Source organism: Terrapene carolina, unplaced genomic scaffold (assembly GCF_002925995.2).
Source record: "Terrapene carolina triunguis isolate 2854851 unplaced genomic scaffold, T_m_triunguis-2.0 Scaffold112, whole genome shotgun sequence".
Classification (NCBI taxonomy): Eukaryota; Metazoa; Chordata; order Testudines; family Emydidae; genus Terrapene; species Terrapene triunguis.
The window spans coordinates 15452110-15466576 of NW_020664463.1; the positions used below are offsets into that span (position 1 = coordinate 15452110).

Sequence of the window (14467 nt, forward strand, 5' to 3'; positions counted from 1 at the left end):
TAGGGCAGTTTTTGCCAAATGGGGTGTGGAAGCCTTTGAATATCAGAGGAGGGGAATGAAGTGGCATCAATAAAGGGACATAGGTCTCAACAGTACCATGGGGGAAAAAAAACACTCTTTGCTTGGCGTTAGAGTATGACGTGGTGATGAATGTTGTAGAGGCTGGGTTCCTGGGTCTATAAACCCTCTGTCTCTTGAGAGTTAGCTCCTGAGAACATTGGTGGTAAAATGGCTGTGGTGGTCTTGCCCTATTAGCCCCGTCTATGGTGTTTTCTTTTAGGGGCAAGGATATAAATGCCTGTGAATCAAATTTTGTCCTCAAGTCTTTGGGGGAGTGGAGACACTCATCCGTCTTCTTGTGGAATAAGTTGATAGTATCGAAGGGCAGATATTGGATGGTACTCTGGACCTCTAGGAAAACATGAGGATCATAACCACAAATCTCTCCTCATAACAATGGCCATAGACATTGCCCTAGATGCAGTATAGTTGCATCCACCATGGCCTGGAGGGAAATTTTGGCTACCAATCTGCCCTCATCCACTAAGGCCTGGAAGCAGGCCCTATGCCCCTCAGGGAGCTCGTCCTTGAATTCCAAAACTTCTTATAATTAGTAAAATCATATTTGGCCAAGAGGGCCTGATAATTTGAGATCCTGAACTGGAGGGAGGTGAAAGAAGACCTTTCTCTTTAGAAGGTTGAGTCGCTTGTATCCCTTCTTTGAGGGAGTAGCCTTTAGATGCTGTTACTTAGACCACTCTGTAGCCGCCTGTACCACCAAAGCATCTGAACAAAAACTTTCCCTCCCTTGGATGGAACAAAGCAGTGCTTCTTGGCCCAATTAGGGGTAGGAGCGCAAGAAACAGAAGTGTGGCAAATCATCTTTGCTGGGTCCATGATGATGACCTTGTGATGGGGAGAGCCACTTGACTGCAGACCAGATGGCTGCAGAACATCTAGTAAACTATGCTGAGGCTCCTGATCTCCCTGAAGCTGAATCTGTAACTCTACAGCCACCCTGGGCATGAGCTCTTGATATTGTTTAAAGTCACCTGGCAGGGATGGAGAAGATGGAGTAACTGCCTCATTTGGTGAAGATGACGAGATTGCTACTGGAATAGACTCACCTTCCCTTTCTGAATATGCTGACGGGGCCGGTTGTGGGTGTCTGGGAAGTGGCAAATAGGATTCCTGCACTGATCCGGAGTCTAGGGTAGGGCTCCCATGATCCCCAATATTGCCAGTAGGATGGATCAACTGCCAAAGGAGAACCCCTTGGCATGGGGTGGGGGAGCCTGTTTCTTGGCCAACTATATCTGCCTGGGGGTCAGAACCATGATCTTCTGGGGCTCCTGTCTTGTGCCACCTTTCCCTGATGCTGCAGAGACTCTTGCAGGGGCTAAGACTCATCCAAACAGAAAGCTGAATCCTTATCTCCAGCAGAATCAATGGTACCAATGGTGGGATGGGAGAATGACTCTCTCATTGGGACAGTCTTCTTCTGGTGTATCAATGTCCCAGAATAAAGACGGTCCTGATAGGAGGGCTGAATGTGGATAAGGAAGAGCAAAGATGTTCTCTTCAGGGAGACATGAGTCTGATTGTCCTGGGGGTATGAGGAGAGTCTATTGGCAGAGCAGTCTGAACCAGAGCTTTCCTGGTCATTGTGGTACATGTCGCTACCGGTACCGCTTTGACTCTAGAAGTGGATTGGAGCATCAGGAGCTGTTTATCCCGAGCCAATCGGATTGGGGCTTCATTGCCTTCTTGATGAGGTATTTTCTGAGTCTCAGTTCCAGACCCTCATGAATTCTGGGGGAAAAAGAGCAGCAGATGCTGGCAGAAATATGAGCCTCACCCAGGCAATAGAGGCAGTGCTGATGTTTGTCATTCACCGAAAAGGAGCGAAGGCAGGAAACACAATTTTTGAACCCTGGGCATAATCCCAGACTTCTTCGGGGAAAAGAAAATGGGTGGGGAAGAAAATGGGAGGAAATACTAACTACAGAAGAACCTCAGAGTTACGAACACCAGAGTTACAAACTGATCGGTCAACAACACATCTCCTTTGGGACCGTAAGTACATAATCAGGCATCAGAGACAACTACCTACCTATCTACCTACCTACCTACCTAAATCAAATACTGTACAGTACAGTCCTTAATTAAACGTAAACTACTAAAAAAAAATAAAGGGAAAGGTTAAAAAAAGATTTGACAAGGTAAGGAAACCGTTTCTGTGCTTGTTTCATTTAATTTAAGATAGTTAAAAGCAGCATTTTTCTTCTGTGTAGTAAAGTTTCAAAGCTGTATTAAGTCAATGATCAGTTGTAAACTTTTGAAAGAATAACCATAAAATTTTATTCAGTTACGAACATTTCAGTTAGGAACAACCTCCATTCCAGAGGTGTCATAACGCTGAGGTTCTATTGTATACTATAAAAACTACTAAAACTAACTGTGTACAACATTTTACAGCAATGACGCAGTAAAAATAAAGAAAGAAAGAAAGAAAAAGATGAGGACACCAAAGATCTCAATTCAGATCATGCAGCAATAAGCAGGAACTGGAGAGGTGTAGGCCTGTACCACTTTTCATGCCCTGGGTTTGGAGCATGAGAAAAGCTACAGCACATGTACAGGTCAATGGCCACTGCTTGCAAAAAAATTCTGGATTCAAACACATGGTGCTCATGTGTATCCAATGTGTGGAATACATGTAGGGACCATCATATGAAGAATTATGAGTGCTGCACTGGCAGCCAGTTATTGAAAGAAAGATGAATTATTTGGCTAGAAACTAACTGTGGCGGACCTAAGGGCCTTGTGGTTCACACACTGCACAACAATGAAAAAAACTGGGGTTTGGCTGCTTGCTGCCTCTACTGTGATCAAGAACTGAAAGTGCTGTGAAGGCAGCACCCTGGGGCCTCTTTTCTCACTCAAAAGCAATGCCTTTAGCCACACTGGGGTGAGCTCTGAAGGAAGGTCTGTCCAATACCCCTTCAAGCTGGAATACAAGTCACAACTAAATTCACCTCCAACATTCCAAAACATACACCAAAATCCCATTAATCCTCTACGCCTGGTAAATCTCAAAAAAATAAAAGGGGTCATGAAGTAACTTTCATGGGCCGGCACAAAAGTAGAAGTGTTTCCAGCTTCTCTTCTTACCCAGCCTTATTCTGGTTGGCAGAATGAATAAAAAGGTTCATTGCTGTTGGCCTGGAAATTTTTTAAAAATATCCTAACTTTTACTCAGTTGCCTGGTAGGATTTTAGTATGGTTAGAAAACAGTTTTATTACCACCTATACATACATACATACATACATACATACACACACACACACCCCCTCCGCCAACACATCCTGCTTTAGAACTTTATCTTGGAACTGGAAAGGTTTTTAATAACCTTTCAGTATCAAAGGTAGAAACGAGCCATGACTTAGCATATTATGCTCCTGTCACCAAAGCAAACTGTCTCCTCTTTGTTGCTATTAAAAATAAATAGAGAAGAAAGAAATGAAAATGTTTCTTTTTTCTAGTAAAATACTTTGATCTGTTACCAAATGCATTTGCTTCCATAATTTATTCCCATCGGCATTCTCTTCCCTATGCCTCTAATTTGTCATTGGGGCTTAGGGCTTACCACTACAGGTCCTGTTGTCAGAATTCAAGGAATAGTGAGCTGGGCATCCACACACAAAATCACCAACTGGCACTGCCAAGCAGAGATGGGAGCAGTGCCCGTTGCTAGAGGCACATTCATTCCAGCCTGCCTGCCTTGAGGAATGGAAGACCAGGATATCCATCACATAATCCAAGTGGCCTTGGATGATGGTCCGGTTCTGGCCACTGGTCTTGTTGGCTCGCTCAATGCTGCGTCGGCTCCAATCTGTCCAATAGATGTAATCCTGGTATTGAGTCAAGCCAAACGGGTGAGGCAAGTCATCTGCTATAACCTCACGGTCAAGGCCTGTTTTCAAAAAAGGAAGAGAGGAAAACAAGAGGAATTACTGGGGACATACTGGGTTTTTATAGCAATGTGTTAGACATTGCTCCTTCGTGGAGAGGTTAAAAAATGTAAAAAAATAAAAATAAAAATTTACAGTTTAATATCAGCCTCCACCAGGATTGCCAGTCTTCTGTAACAACCCATCTGCAGCATGAGGCCCCTTCCTCATCTCTCTCTCTCTTTCACACACACATGTCCTACTCTCATGCCTGATATAGACAATGGAATGCGCCTACTTTAAAAAAAAAAAATCAGTTCTGAGTGTATTAAATCTATGAGCTTTTGCAGTTTGGCTTTCCCACCACCTCTCCACAACAAATGAAATGCTGGTTATATTTTTTGCCAGAGAAGACACTCCAAAAGCTACCAGTTGAGAGCTTTGTCCTACATGTAACTAAAAATACACAGCTTGCCCAGAAAAAGCAACAGCAGCTTACCTAGCATATTTGAAGATTCTATTAAGTTGGTATCTAGATCTGTCCAGTAAAGTCTTCTTTTAGCATAATCAATTGTTAGCCCATTAGCTCGTCCCACGTTTGGTACCAAAGTAGTACGTTCACTTCCATCCATGGCAGCTCGGTCAATCTTGGGCTTCCCACCCCACTCAGTCCAGTACATAAACCTGTATAAAAATGTAAGGAATTTTTCATTTATCTGATATAGAAGTTTTCTGCTAATGCAGACTCTTAAAATTTCTTGCCAGTACATGAAAGGAAAAAACAACACAAAAGCAAGGAGAATGGGAACAGAAAACCAGAGTTATAAATTTAAGTGTTTATTAAAACACATTAAATATTTTTCTCAAAATACAAGCTAGGAAATGAGTCCGATTTCCTTATTTGCTCCATCCAAAGCTGGACCCTTACCAAAGACTTCTTTACTAGAGCCCTTCAGTCTTTATTATTAGCTAACACACATGAACTAGTTAAACAGGATGGCATCTGGGTACATTAGATTGCACATTGTTCTTTATCAAGAATTGATCCAAAGCACATTGCATGAGCAACAAAAATTGCCTTCTGCTTCTATTCAATCCTCTACTGAACTCTAAACTAAATGTTTCTTGAGGATATTTCCTTGAAGTGCCTTTCTCCACCAATTTCCACACCAGAGATTGGTTTTATAGGTAGCAATGGACTAGACCGGGGTGGCCAACCTGAGCCTGAGAAGGAGCCAGAATTTACCAATGTACATTGCCAAAGACCCTCAGTAATACGTCAGCCACCCCTCATCAGCCCCCCGCTCCTCCCGCTCACCAGCAGCCCTGCTGATCAACGCCTCCCCCGCCCTTCCTGCACCTCCCAATCAGCTGTTTCGTGGCGTGTAGGAGCCTCTGGAGGGGAGGGAAGGGGGAGGAGCGAGGGCATGGCAGGCTCAGGGGAGGGGGGCGGGAAGGGGTTGAATGGGGACAGGGCCTGTGGCAGAACCAGGGGTTGAGCAGTGAGCACCCCCGGCACATTGGAAAGTTAGTCTTGCAAACAGATCTCAGAGGCTTTCCACTGCAATTGGGTAACAATACACTCCATCTCGCGTACTGCTGAGCCAAGGTAATGTTCTCACTCTATTACGTATAGAATACAGATCATCTAAGTACTGCAATAGCGGTCAACACATAAGCATATACTATTGTTCTCTGGCATCATTGGACTGCAGCAGGGAGATGCATTTCCATATGTATGATACCAAATTCTTTGTATTGTCTGCCATGGACTATGCTGACCCTAATATTTTGAACACAACACCCAAATAGGTTAGATAGATAAGCTAAACTAAATAGGAATAAGATCACTATGAGTGTGAAGTGGCCTGACAGAATATGTACTGGCCAAGATTGTAAAGAAACTGATAGATAATGGATAGGTTCCTAAATACATAGGCTCATTATTCAATGGGAGCTGCTGAGTTATCAGTACTTTAGAAAAATTAGGCCACTTATTTAGGTGTCTAAACATGGGCTTAAGAAGAAACCCCACTTCTGAAAATCTTGGTGATCATTTATTGTTTTAAAAACAAAAACAGGAGATAATGCAAGTAAAGCAACTTTGCTGTTGGGGTCCCAGTGTGAATTTAAGATGAGGAATTGAGAACCACTCTGGTCTACATGTGTTTTGACACTATTTCTGGCCAGACAGCTATTAGAGCAAGGGAAAATGAGTAACTTTGCAGTAAGTGAGAAATACTAGCTCTTGTGAATACCAGTGATGAAAATGAGTCACCTCAAGGTAAGTGGTAAAATCACAGCACTAATCTGCAATTCCAGGCCTTGAGCAGCTTTCAGGAACTACGTGGACATTGCATACTCCCAAAACATCTGGTTCAGATTTGCGTATCACATCAGCAATTTTAGTTCTCTCCCACTTTGGATGAACATTTTTGGTATTTAGCAAACTTTAACTGTTATTTTTCAAGAGAAAGATGGTATAGAGAGGCAACTCTACCTAGTGAATGGGAGCCTGGAAATCCTGAGACTTTCCAAGTTCTATGCAGTGACTCAGTCTGACCTTGGACACATCAGTCAGTGCCTGATTTTCAGAGTTCCTAAGCTCCTACAGTTCCAACTGAAGTCAATCTAAACTGTGAGAATTCAGGATGTTTGAAAATCAGTTTCCTCATCTGTAAAATAGGGGTAATACACAACTAGTGTCTCTCACATGGATTTTGCAAGGAATAAATTAGTAAATGTTTGTAACGCATTTCAAGGTTATAAAGTGCTATGTAGATGTTAAGTATTATGACAGTTCTTTTCTTATGACATAAAATGCTATTGCATTTTAATGTGATCGAGTCCATTTTCCTGGAGAAAAGAGTTCTCTCATTACAAAAATCTTACATTTTGAATAGGCAGATAGAGCAGTTTTCTTGGATGCACTATTTCCCTCCCCCACCTACCAAAGTTGTCCTTTCCCTCCAAAATAATCTCTCTCCTTATTCTCACACAGTGAGCTTCACCTTCCCCTCATAGGCAGAGCACATAATACCTTCACAACACCCTAACCCGTGATGAAAGGGAGCTCCATTTTAAAAGGGCAAATATTTTCTTTTCAGTGTGATGGACCTTTTCTAATTAATGAATTCCATAAACCTAAAGCTACTTCGATTTTATGATTAATTAAAAAACTAAATATAAATCCTTTTTTAATGAGCTTCTCTGATTTGTGTGTAGTATTCCTAATGATTATTCAGGACATTAAGAGCACATTCCTCCAGCCCTTGTATTCTAAATTACTAGGTTATATTCCCCAAGCTGAGTTCTCTCAGGATTTATGTACTGGTGCCTCATTAACATGCCCTACAGAAAATATGCATGTGTTATTTTTAACGAGTTCGTAAACATAAAATTAAGTCAGCAAGTTACCCTTCAGCAGGGTCTAATGCCAGTGCCCGGGGGCTGTCCAGATCCTTCCACACCAATACTTGACGATGTTGTCCATCCAGCTTTGACACTTCAATACGATTTGTTCCAGTATCGGCCCAATACAGGTTCTTTCCTAGCCAGTCTACTGCCATGCCTTCTGGGTAATCCAAGCCAAACTCCACCACATGTTCGAGTGCACTGCCGTTCATAAATGCCCTGCTGATAGTCTTCAGGGATACAATGATACACAGGTAAATTAGGAACTTTACCAGTCTGTCATTGGGGTTTGCATTTAAAAACGTTCAGATTTCAGGCATCTTGTAGGGAAGAAGTTCATACAATATGCTACTTACTCGTACAATTAACAATAAGGCCTATTCAAGAGTGATGATTTACTATGGTCACTGAAGAAATAAATGGGTTGACTTGAGTTGGGTTCCATTAAGCAGCCTACACGCCACACTGACCTTAACAACTCACAGCCAGCTTTGAGGAGAAAACATTTTGGAATTCTCGGGCTCATGCTGAAGCTTCTATGCTACAGCAAGGAGCAATATTTTAGAGTCACAGAGACAGCATTTAAAGGCAAGAAGGGACCACCAGACAATCTAACCCAACCTCCTGTATATCACGTGCCACTCACCACCCAACCACCCCACGCCACATTATTAATTAATGATGTTTATTATGGTAGGCACAATACAGAGTAGTAGACAGTCCCTTCCCCGAAGAGCTTACGATGTAAATACACAAGACAGCACACAGGCTGGAGGGGGCAGGGGGCCAGAACACACAAGCACAGTGAACACTGTGATGGTGACATATGTCTTGTGTCAGTGCATTTTTTTTTAAACAACATTCTCATTTAAAAAGTTCAGTACAAATCATCACATAGATGAAAACAATCAATGGCCAAGAAGTCAGTTAGCTCTGTAGTGCCAGTGTTTATGGATGGATGGTAAGCAACTAATTTAATTCCCCATCAAGAAGAGTTTCTGATCTCTCTTTTGTCCAAAAGATTTCCCTTTTAACTCTCAACTTCATAGCCTTTCCTATGACAATAGAGGCAGCCATCATTGTATAATATTTCATATCTTAGCCATTCACTGGTATACAATTATGACCAAGAAGCCCGAAGATAACATATCTTTGCCAAGGACAACAATGGTATGCAAACACTAGTTTCCTCCCATCCTTCACTCCTCATGTTTCTAACTCTGCAGAAGTCAAAGTTCAATTTTGTTTGCTTACAGTTTGTGCGCTAGAACCAGTGATGTCACAACCGTGTGCACAATTGGGAGTTCAGCATCCCTTAATCCCTATCTACAATGTCCTTTCAAACCAACTTTGGGAACCATGTTTAATCTATTTCAACCACAGTTCAAGTTAAACCAGTTTCTACAACAGTTTGGCCAGCTTCCCTCTTAGAAACTCATTTACAAGCTATGTTTTGAGCCCTTGTGTCCCAACTCATAAGTTACAGAGTGTGGAACACAGCAAGTTGTTGTGTAAGCCTCACCACAATTACAGAATTCTTCCTTTATTAAAAAAAAATCCTGATATTTCCATTTCTGAATAAATTTTCTGCTCCTGAAAATGAGAGTGAAACTAGACTGGTGGATATCGATGCTGAAACTTGTACACCATTTGTCTGCCTTATGCCTGTTTCTGATCTGCAACACTCCCCAATATTTCAGTCTCAACCGAATAATCTAGCTATTTCAGTATAATTTATAATTCATACCGTATTTCACCTAATGTATGGTATCTTCATAACTAATGCACACTGAAGTAAGATTAACACCAGCTTTCACTTCAGGCCCAAGACACAGTTCCCTCCCACAATGCATTTGGCAAGATATCCATGTTAAGGCCCCCAAATCTCCATCAAAGTGGTATTTCCCCCCAGTTTCAGTTTTCCACAAAATGCTGACTTTTATCCTTGCAAATTCATAGTGTATGTGAAAAAACATATACCCACTGATTTAAAAAGAACACATCTGAATTTAGCCAGGATATGAAGACATTGTGTTGGGTCACGCTTTTCCCTCTGAACTAGAATTATGTAAAATTTATTTGTTGATCAGTTCTTGAGTTTAAGTGTTTTGAGAATGCAGCAATAGTGGACTGAACGGGCGGAGAGTGAAGCCTGGGCTCAGGGAAGCTAGCCAGCCCCTGGCCCAGCCTGCCCCTTTTGCATGAGGCCCCGCCCCGCCCGCCCCCTTCCCCCACCGGCGCCTAGAGGCTTTCCCCCCCAGGAGCGCTGGGCTGGCAGTGCGCTCCCCCCCGCCCCCGAACACCGGGCGGTGTGAGCACCGGTTCCAGCCACCTGTAGTCCCTGGCCAAGGGGAAGAGCTGCAGAGCCCCAGCAGAGGACCTGGGGGCAGAGCATGGGCGGGACCACACATGGCTGTTTGGGGAGGCACAGCTGCCCATGTGGGACTGAACACTAGACAGAGACAACTCCCTCCTTTACCTTCAGTGAGATATCTGTCCAGTAAATCCGATTGTCAGTCACGTCAAAATCCAGAGCAGAAGCTTCTTTGACTCCCGTAAGTGGGATGGCAACATTGTTGTTGTTGGTTTCCAAAGAGATTCGCCTGATATCTGCTCTCCGAGAAAAGAGCAGGAAAGCTTCTGGGACAATGCAAGTCCTCATATCACTGATGAGCTCTAAGCCTATGGGACAGGCGCAGCGAGGGCCCTGAGGTCTGTACAGACAGAGATGGCTGCAACCACCATTGTCCTCTGCACAAGGGTTTGCACCTACACATTCAGTAGAAGCAAAAAGAATTATTTGACATTGTCCTCTTTTTCAAGATAATTATCCTCAGACAGCAGTGCTAACTTTCTCTACAGTACATTTCCCTGCAATCTACCTCAGCCTTGTCCTATAGCAATTACATTAAGAATGGAAATAGTTGCAGACTTCACAGCCATTCGGACCATTAATAAAGAAGATTATTGTGATAGTGTTCTGTGTATGTTATGGAAGTCTGTCTATTAAGAGCTGCACTGACACCACCAAACACTCAATTCACACAGGCTAAACAGCTGGGAAGAGACCTGCATTTGACAGACGTAACTTGGTGCCCATTTAGACCAATCAGTGCACATGCAAAACCTGTGTCGCTCCTAGCTTTCATGAAGACACAGGGAGCACAGTTCGTAGACAGGTTGTGAGATGAAGGCATATAGAACAGCCTTAGTTTCATTAACCGTTGGTGCTAAAGAAATACATATCATCACGTAATTAAACTGAATTCTGTACATGTTCTTAATTTTCTAGTGTAGACCGGGCCTTATAAGTCAGCCTAACCATGTCGCTCAGGGGTGTGAAAAATCCACCCCCCATGGGCAGCGTAGTTAAGCTCACCTAAGTCCATGTGCAGACTGCACTAGGTCGGATGGAAGAATTCTTCTACCGCCTCTTGGGGAGGTGGATTACCCATGCCAACGGGAGAACCCCTTCTGTCAGAGTAAGCAGTGTCTACACTGAAGCACTACCACTGTAGCGTTTTAAGAGCAGACAAACCCTAAGATGACGACCAGGCTATAGAGCCCTCAAAGCCTGCAGAAGGGCTTTGTTGACACCATTCCCAACTCTCACTAACTGTCACGGAGTATGGGGGACTCAGGGCCCTGCACCCCCGGCTTCCTGCAATTCACCATGACTCTCAGCCAGCCAGTAATGCAGAAGGTTTATTTAGACGACAGGAATACAGTCCAAGACAGGTCTTGCAGGCACAGACAACAGGACCCCCCTCAGTTAAGTCCATCTTGGGGTCCCAGGGTGCCCCAGCCCCCTTGGAAGGTCAGAGCCCCATCTGCCTCCCAGCCATATCACCAGCCAGCTCCTGAAAACTATCCCTTCAGCGACCCCTCCCACAGCCTTTGTTCAGTTTCCCGGGCAAGGGTGTCACCTGGCCTCTAACCCCTTCCTGGGTTCTCATGTTACATGCTCAGGTATTCTCCATGGGTCAGTCTCCCATCCCCCAATGCAGACTATCCTAGCCACACTCCCCTGTCAGCATTTAAAGACCACAGTAAGAACAGTCCCAGTTCGTCACACTAACCCAGTTAAATACAACCACAGATTTTCTCTGTGTTCTTGCTAACACTCTGGGGTAGTGTCTTTACAGTGTGAAAGAAACCAGTTATCCCATTCAGCTGCTTTTCACACTTTTTGTCTAGGTCTGGTTTTCAGTCACTCACCAATGATCCGATGGACATTAGTAGCCTTCAGGCCCATTAGGTCAGGCAGTTGGTCTATGATGATTTCTCTTTCTGCTGTACGCTTATGCACTCGCTCAATGCTACGCCTTTGCCAGTCGGTCCAATAGATGTAATCTCCCAGCAAAGTGAATCCAAAGATATGAGGCAGTTTGTCCTCCACCAGAACTCTCCTGCTACTGCCATCTGCATTCATGACCTGCACAGATACAAAAAAATGTGAATGAGAGAAACCCTGCCAATATGCAGAATAATTTCTCCAGACAGCCCACAATTAATAATTAATTTTCAACACAAAATAAAAAAAACCTAACTAAACTATCAGAAAGGCTTTTGGCAAATCCTCCATCCACAAATCCATGCAGGACCTGTCCATCTAAGGCTATATCCTTATAAGCAAAATCCAGATAAACAGATCCTAAAGTGAGGTTATGCCTCAGCAAATCCTATAGTAAGACCATGCAAGAACCGCTATGTTGGTTCAGACCAATGGTCCATCTAGCCCTGTATTCTGTCTCCAACAGTAGCCAGTACTAGAGCTTCATGGGGAACAAACAGAACTGGGCAGTTGGAATGATCCACGCCATCTTCCCCCCTCCTAACTTCTGGCAGTCAGAGGTTTAGGGTCGTCCCAAAAACAGGGTTAAATCCCTGACCATCTTGGCTATCTTCCATTAACTTATCTATTCCTTTCTGAAACCCAGTTATACTTTTGGCCTTCACAACATCCTCTGGCAAGGAGTTCCACAGGTTAATTGTGTGTTATGTGAAAAAGTACTTCCTCTTGTTTGTATTAAGCTTACTGCCTGTTAATTTAATCAGATGACCCTTGTTTTTTGTATTGTGTTGAAAGAGTAAATAACACTTCTCTATTTACTTTTTCCACCCCGTTCATGATTACACAAACCTCTATCACAGTGATGCCCAAACTTCCTCTCGACCCCCTCTCCCCTTACCAGTAAAGGAATGTGTCCACGCCCCCCTGGGCTGGGAGCAGAGTCATGGCTAGGCTGGGGGCCAGGAGCTGCTCTAGCATATCCCCCCCTTAGTCTTGTCTCTTCTCATTGAACAGCCCTAATCTTTTTAGTTCCTCCTTGTAATGAAGTCATTCCATACCCTCATTATCTTTGCTGCCTTCTCTGAACCCTTTTTCCAGTTCCACTATACCTTTTTGAGATGTGGCAACCAGAACTGGACACAGTATTCAAGATATGGGTGCACCATGGATTTATATAGTGGCATGATGATATTTTCCATCTTATCTTTCTAATAGTTCCTAACATCCAGTTAAACTTTTTGACGGCTGCTGCATATTGACCTGAAGTTTTCAGAGATCTATCCATGGTGACTCCAAGATCTGTCCCTTGAGTGGTAACAGCTATTTTAGAACCCATCATTATCCATGTGTAGTTGGGATTATTTTTTCCAGATGTCCATTACTTTACATTTACCTATGTTGAATTTCATCTTTTTTTTTTTTTTTTTTTTTTTTTTTTTTTTTTTTTTTTTTTTTTTTGGCCCAGTCACTCAGTTTTGTTTGGACTTAACTATCTTGAATAATTTTGCATCGTTTTCAAACTCTGCCTCCTCAGTTTTCACTCCCTTTTCCAGATCACTAATGAATGTGTTGAACAGCTCAGGTACCAGTACAGATCCTTGAGGGACCCTGATGTTTACCTTTCTCTATTGTGAAAACTGACCATTTATTCAAATCCTTTGCTTCCTATCTTTTAAAACACTTTCTGATCCATAAGAAAACCATCTCGCTTATCCCAGGATTACTTAGTTTCCTTAAGAGCTTTTCATGAGGGACCTTGTCAAATGCTTTCTGAAAGTTCAAGTATACTATATTGCCTGGATAACCCTTATCCACATGCTTATAGATACCCTCAAAGAATTCCAATAGATTGGTGAGGCATGACTTCCCTTTACAAAAGCTGCACTGACTCTTTCCGAACATACTGTGTTTACATATGTGCCTGGTCGTTCTGTTCTTCATTATAGTTGGGTGGGTATTTTTTGGTGGTTTTTTTTTGTTTTTTTTTTTTTTTTTTTTTAAACCAATTCGCCCAATAGTCAAGTTAGGTTTACCAGCCTCCAACTGCCAGGATTGCCTCCGGAGACCGGAGATTTTAAAAATCACCACATTAGCTACTATTTATTTTGTGATCCCATATTAGGCATATCAGTCACACATCCAGTCCTATACCTCTGATCTGCTTTCTACGTTATCTTTATTTGCTTTTAGTTTTAAATGGGAGGGGCAGTGTGATCTGGAGGATGAATACAAGTTTAGAATGTCAGGAAGTCCTGGCTCAGCATATAGGTCAGTTAGCAGTCCCGTCTATGACAGCTTAGTCCAGCTCAGGACGGATGATAATATTCCACACAGCAGGTTCTGCAAACTAGAGGGTTTGGGAGAACTACCCTTATCCATCATTTTGAATAACAAACCATTTTTGTATTCTTTACAACTAAGTTCTACATCTTCTGAACAATAAGAATCATGTAAATCACTTGGTGGCTTTGATCAAGACACTTAAGTTCTCTACCTCAGTTTCCCCGTTGCTAAAACTGGGTAATACTTACCTTCCTCAAAGGGGCATTGGGAGGATTAACTAATCTTTGTACAGCATTTGACCGTGTTAAAGCACTGGGTAAGTGCTAAATATTATTAGTAAATACAAAGTGATGGAGGTGGAAGGAAACTAATATTTTAAAAGACATATTTCTATGCCAACGTAACAATCCTGTTACAACATAATTTGATATGATTACTGAATTGTGTGCAAAGAGAAACCACTACTGAAATATACTGCATTTACTTTAAACATTTTTCCATTTGTTTTCAACAAACATACAT

General features: G+C 42.7%; 1 protein-coding gene across 2 annotated transcripts in view; it reads right to left on the reverse strand.

Moving 5' to 3' along the window:
• The window catches only part of LRP6 (LDL receptor related protein 6), a 196010-nt gene that overhangs the window by 41958 nt on the left and 139585 nt on the right, over positions 1-14467 (reverse strand). For both annotated transcript variants that reach the window (XM_026652320.1, XM_026652319.1), the window contains exons 8-12: positions 11587-11803; positions 9848-10137; positions 7372-7598; positions 4454-4638; positions 3651-3977 (exon numbers count right to left, since the gene is read on the reverse strand). In XM_026652320.1, coding sequence (XP_026508105.1) covers positions 3651-3977; positions 4454-4638; positions 7372-7598; positions 9848-10137; positions 11587-11803 — 1246 coding nt within the window. The remainder of the gene's footprint in view (positions 1-3650; positions 3978-4453; positions 4639-7371; positions 7599-9847; positions 10138-11586; positions 11804-14467) is intronic.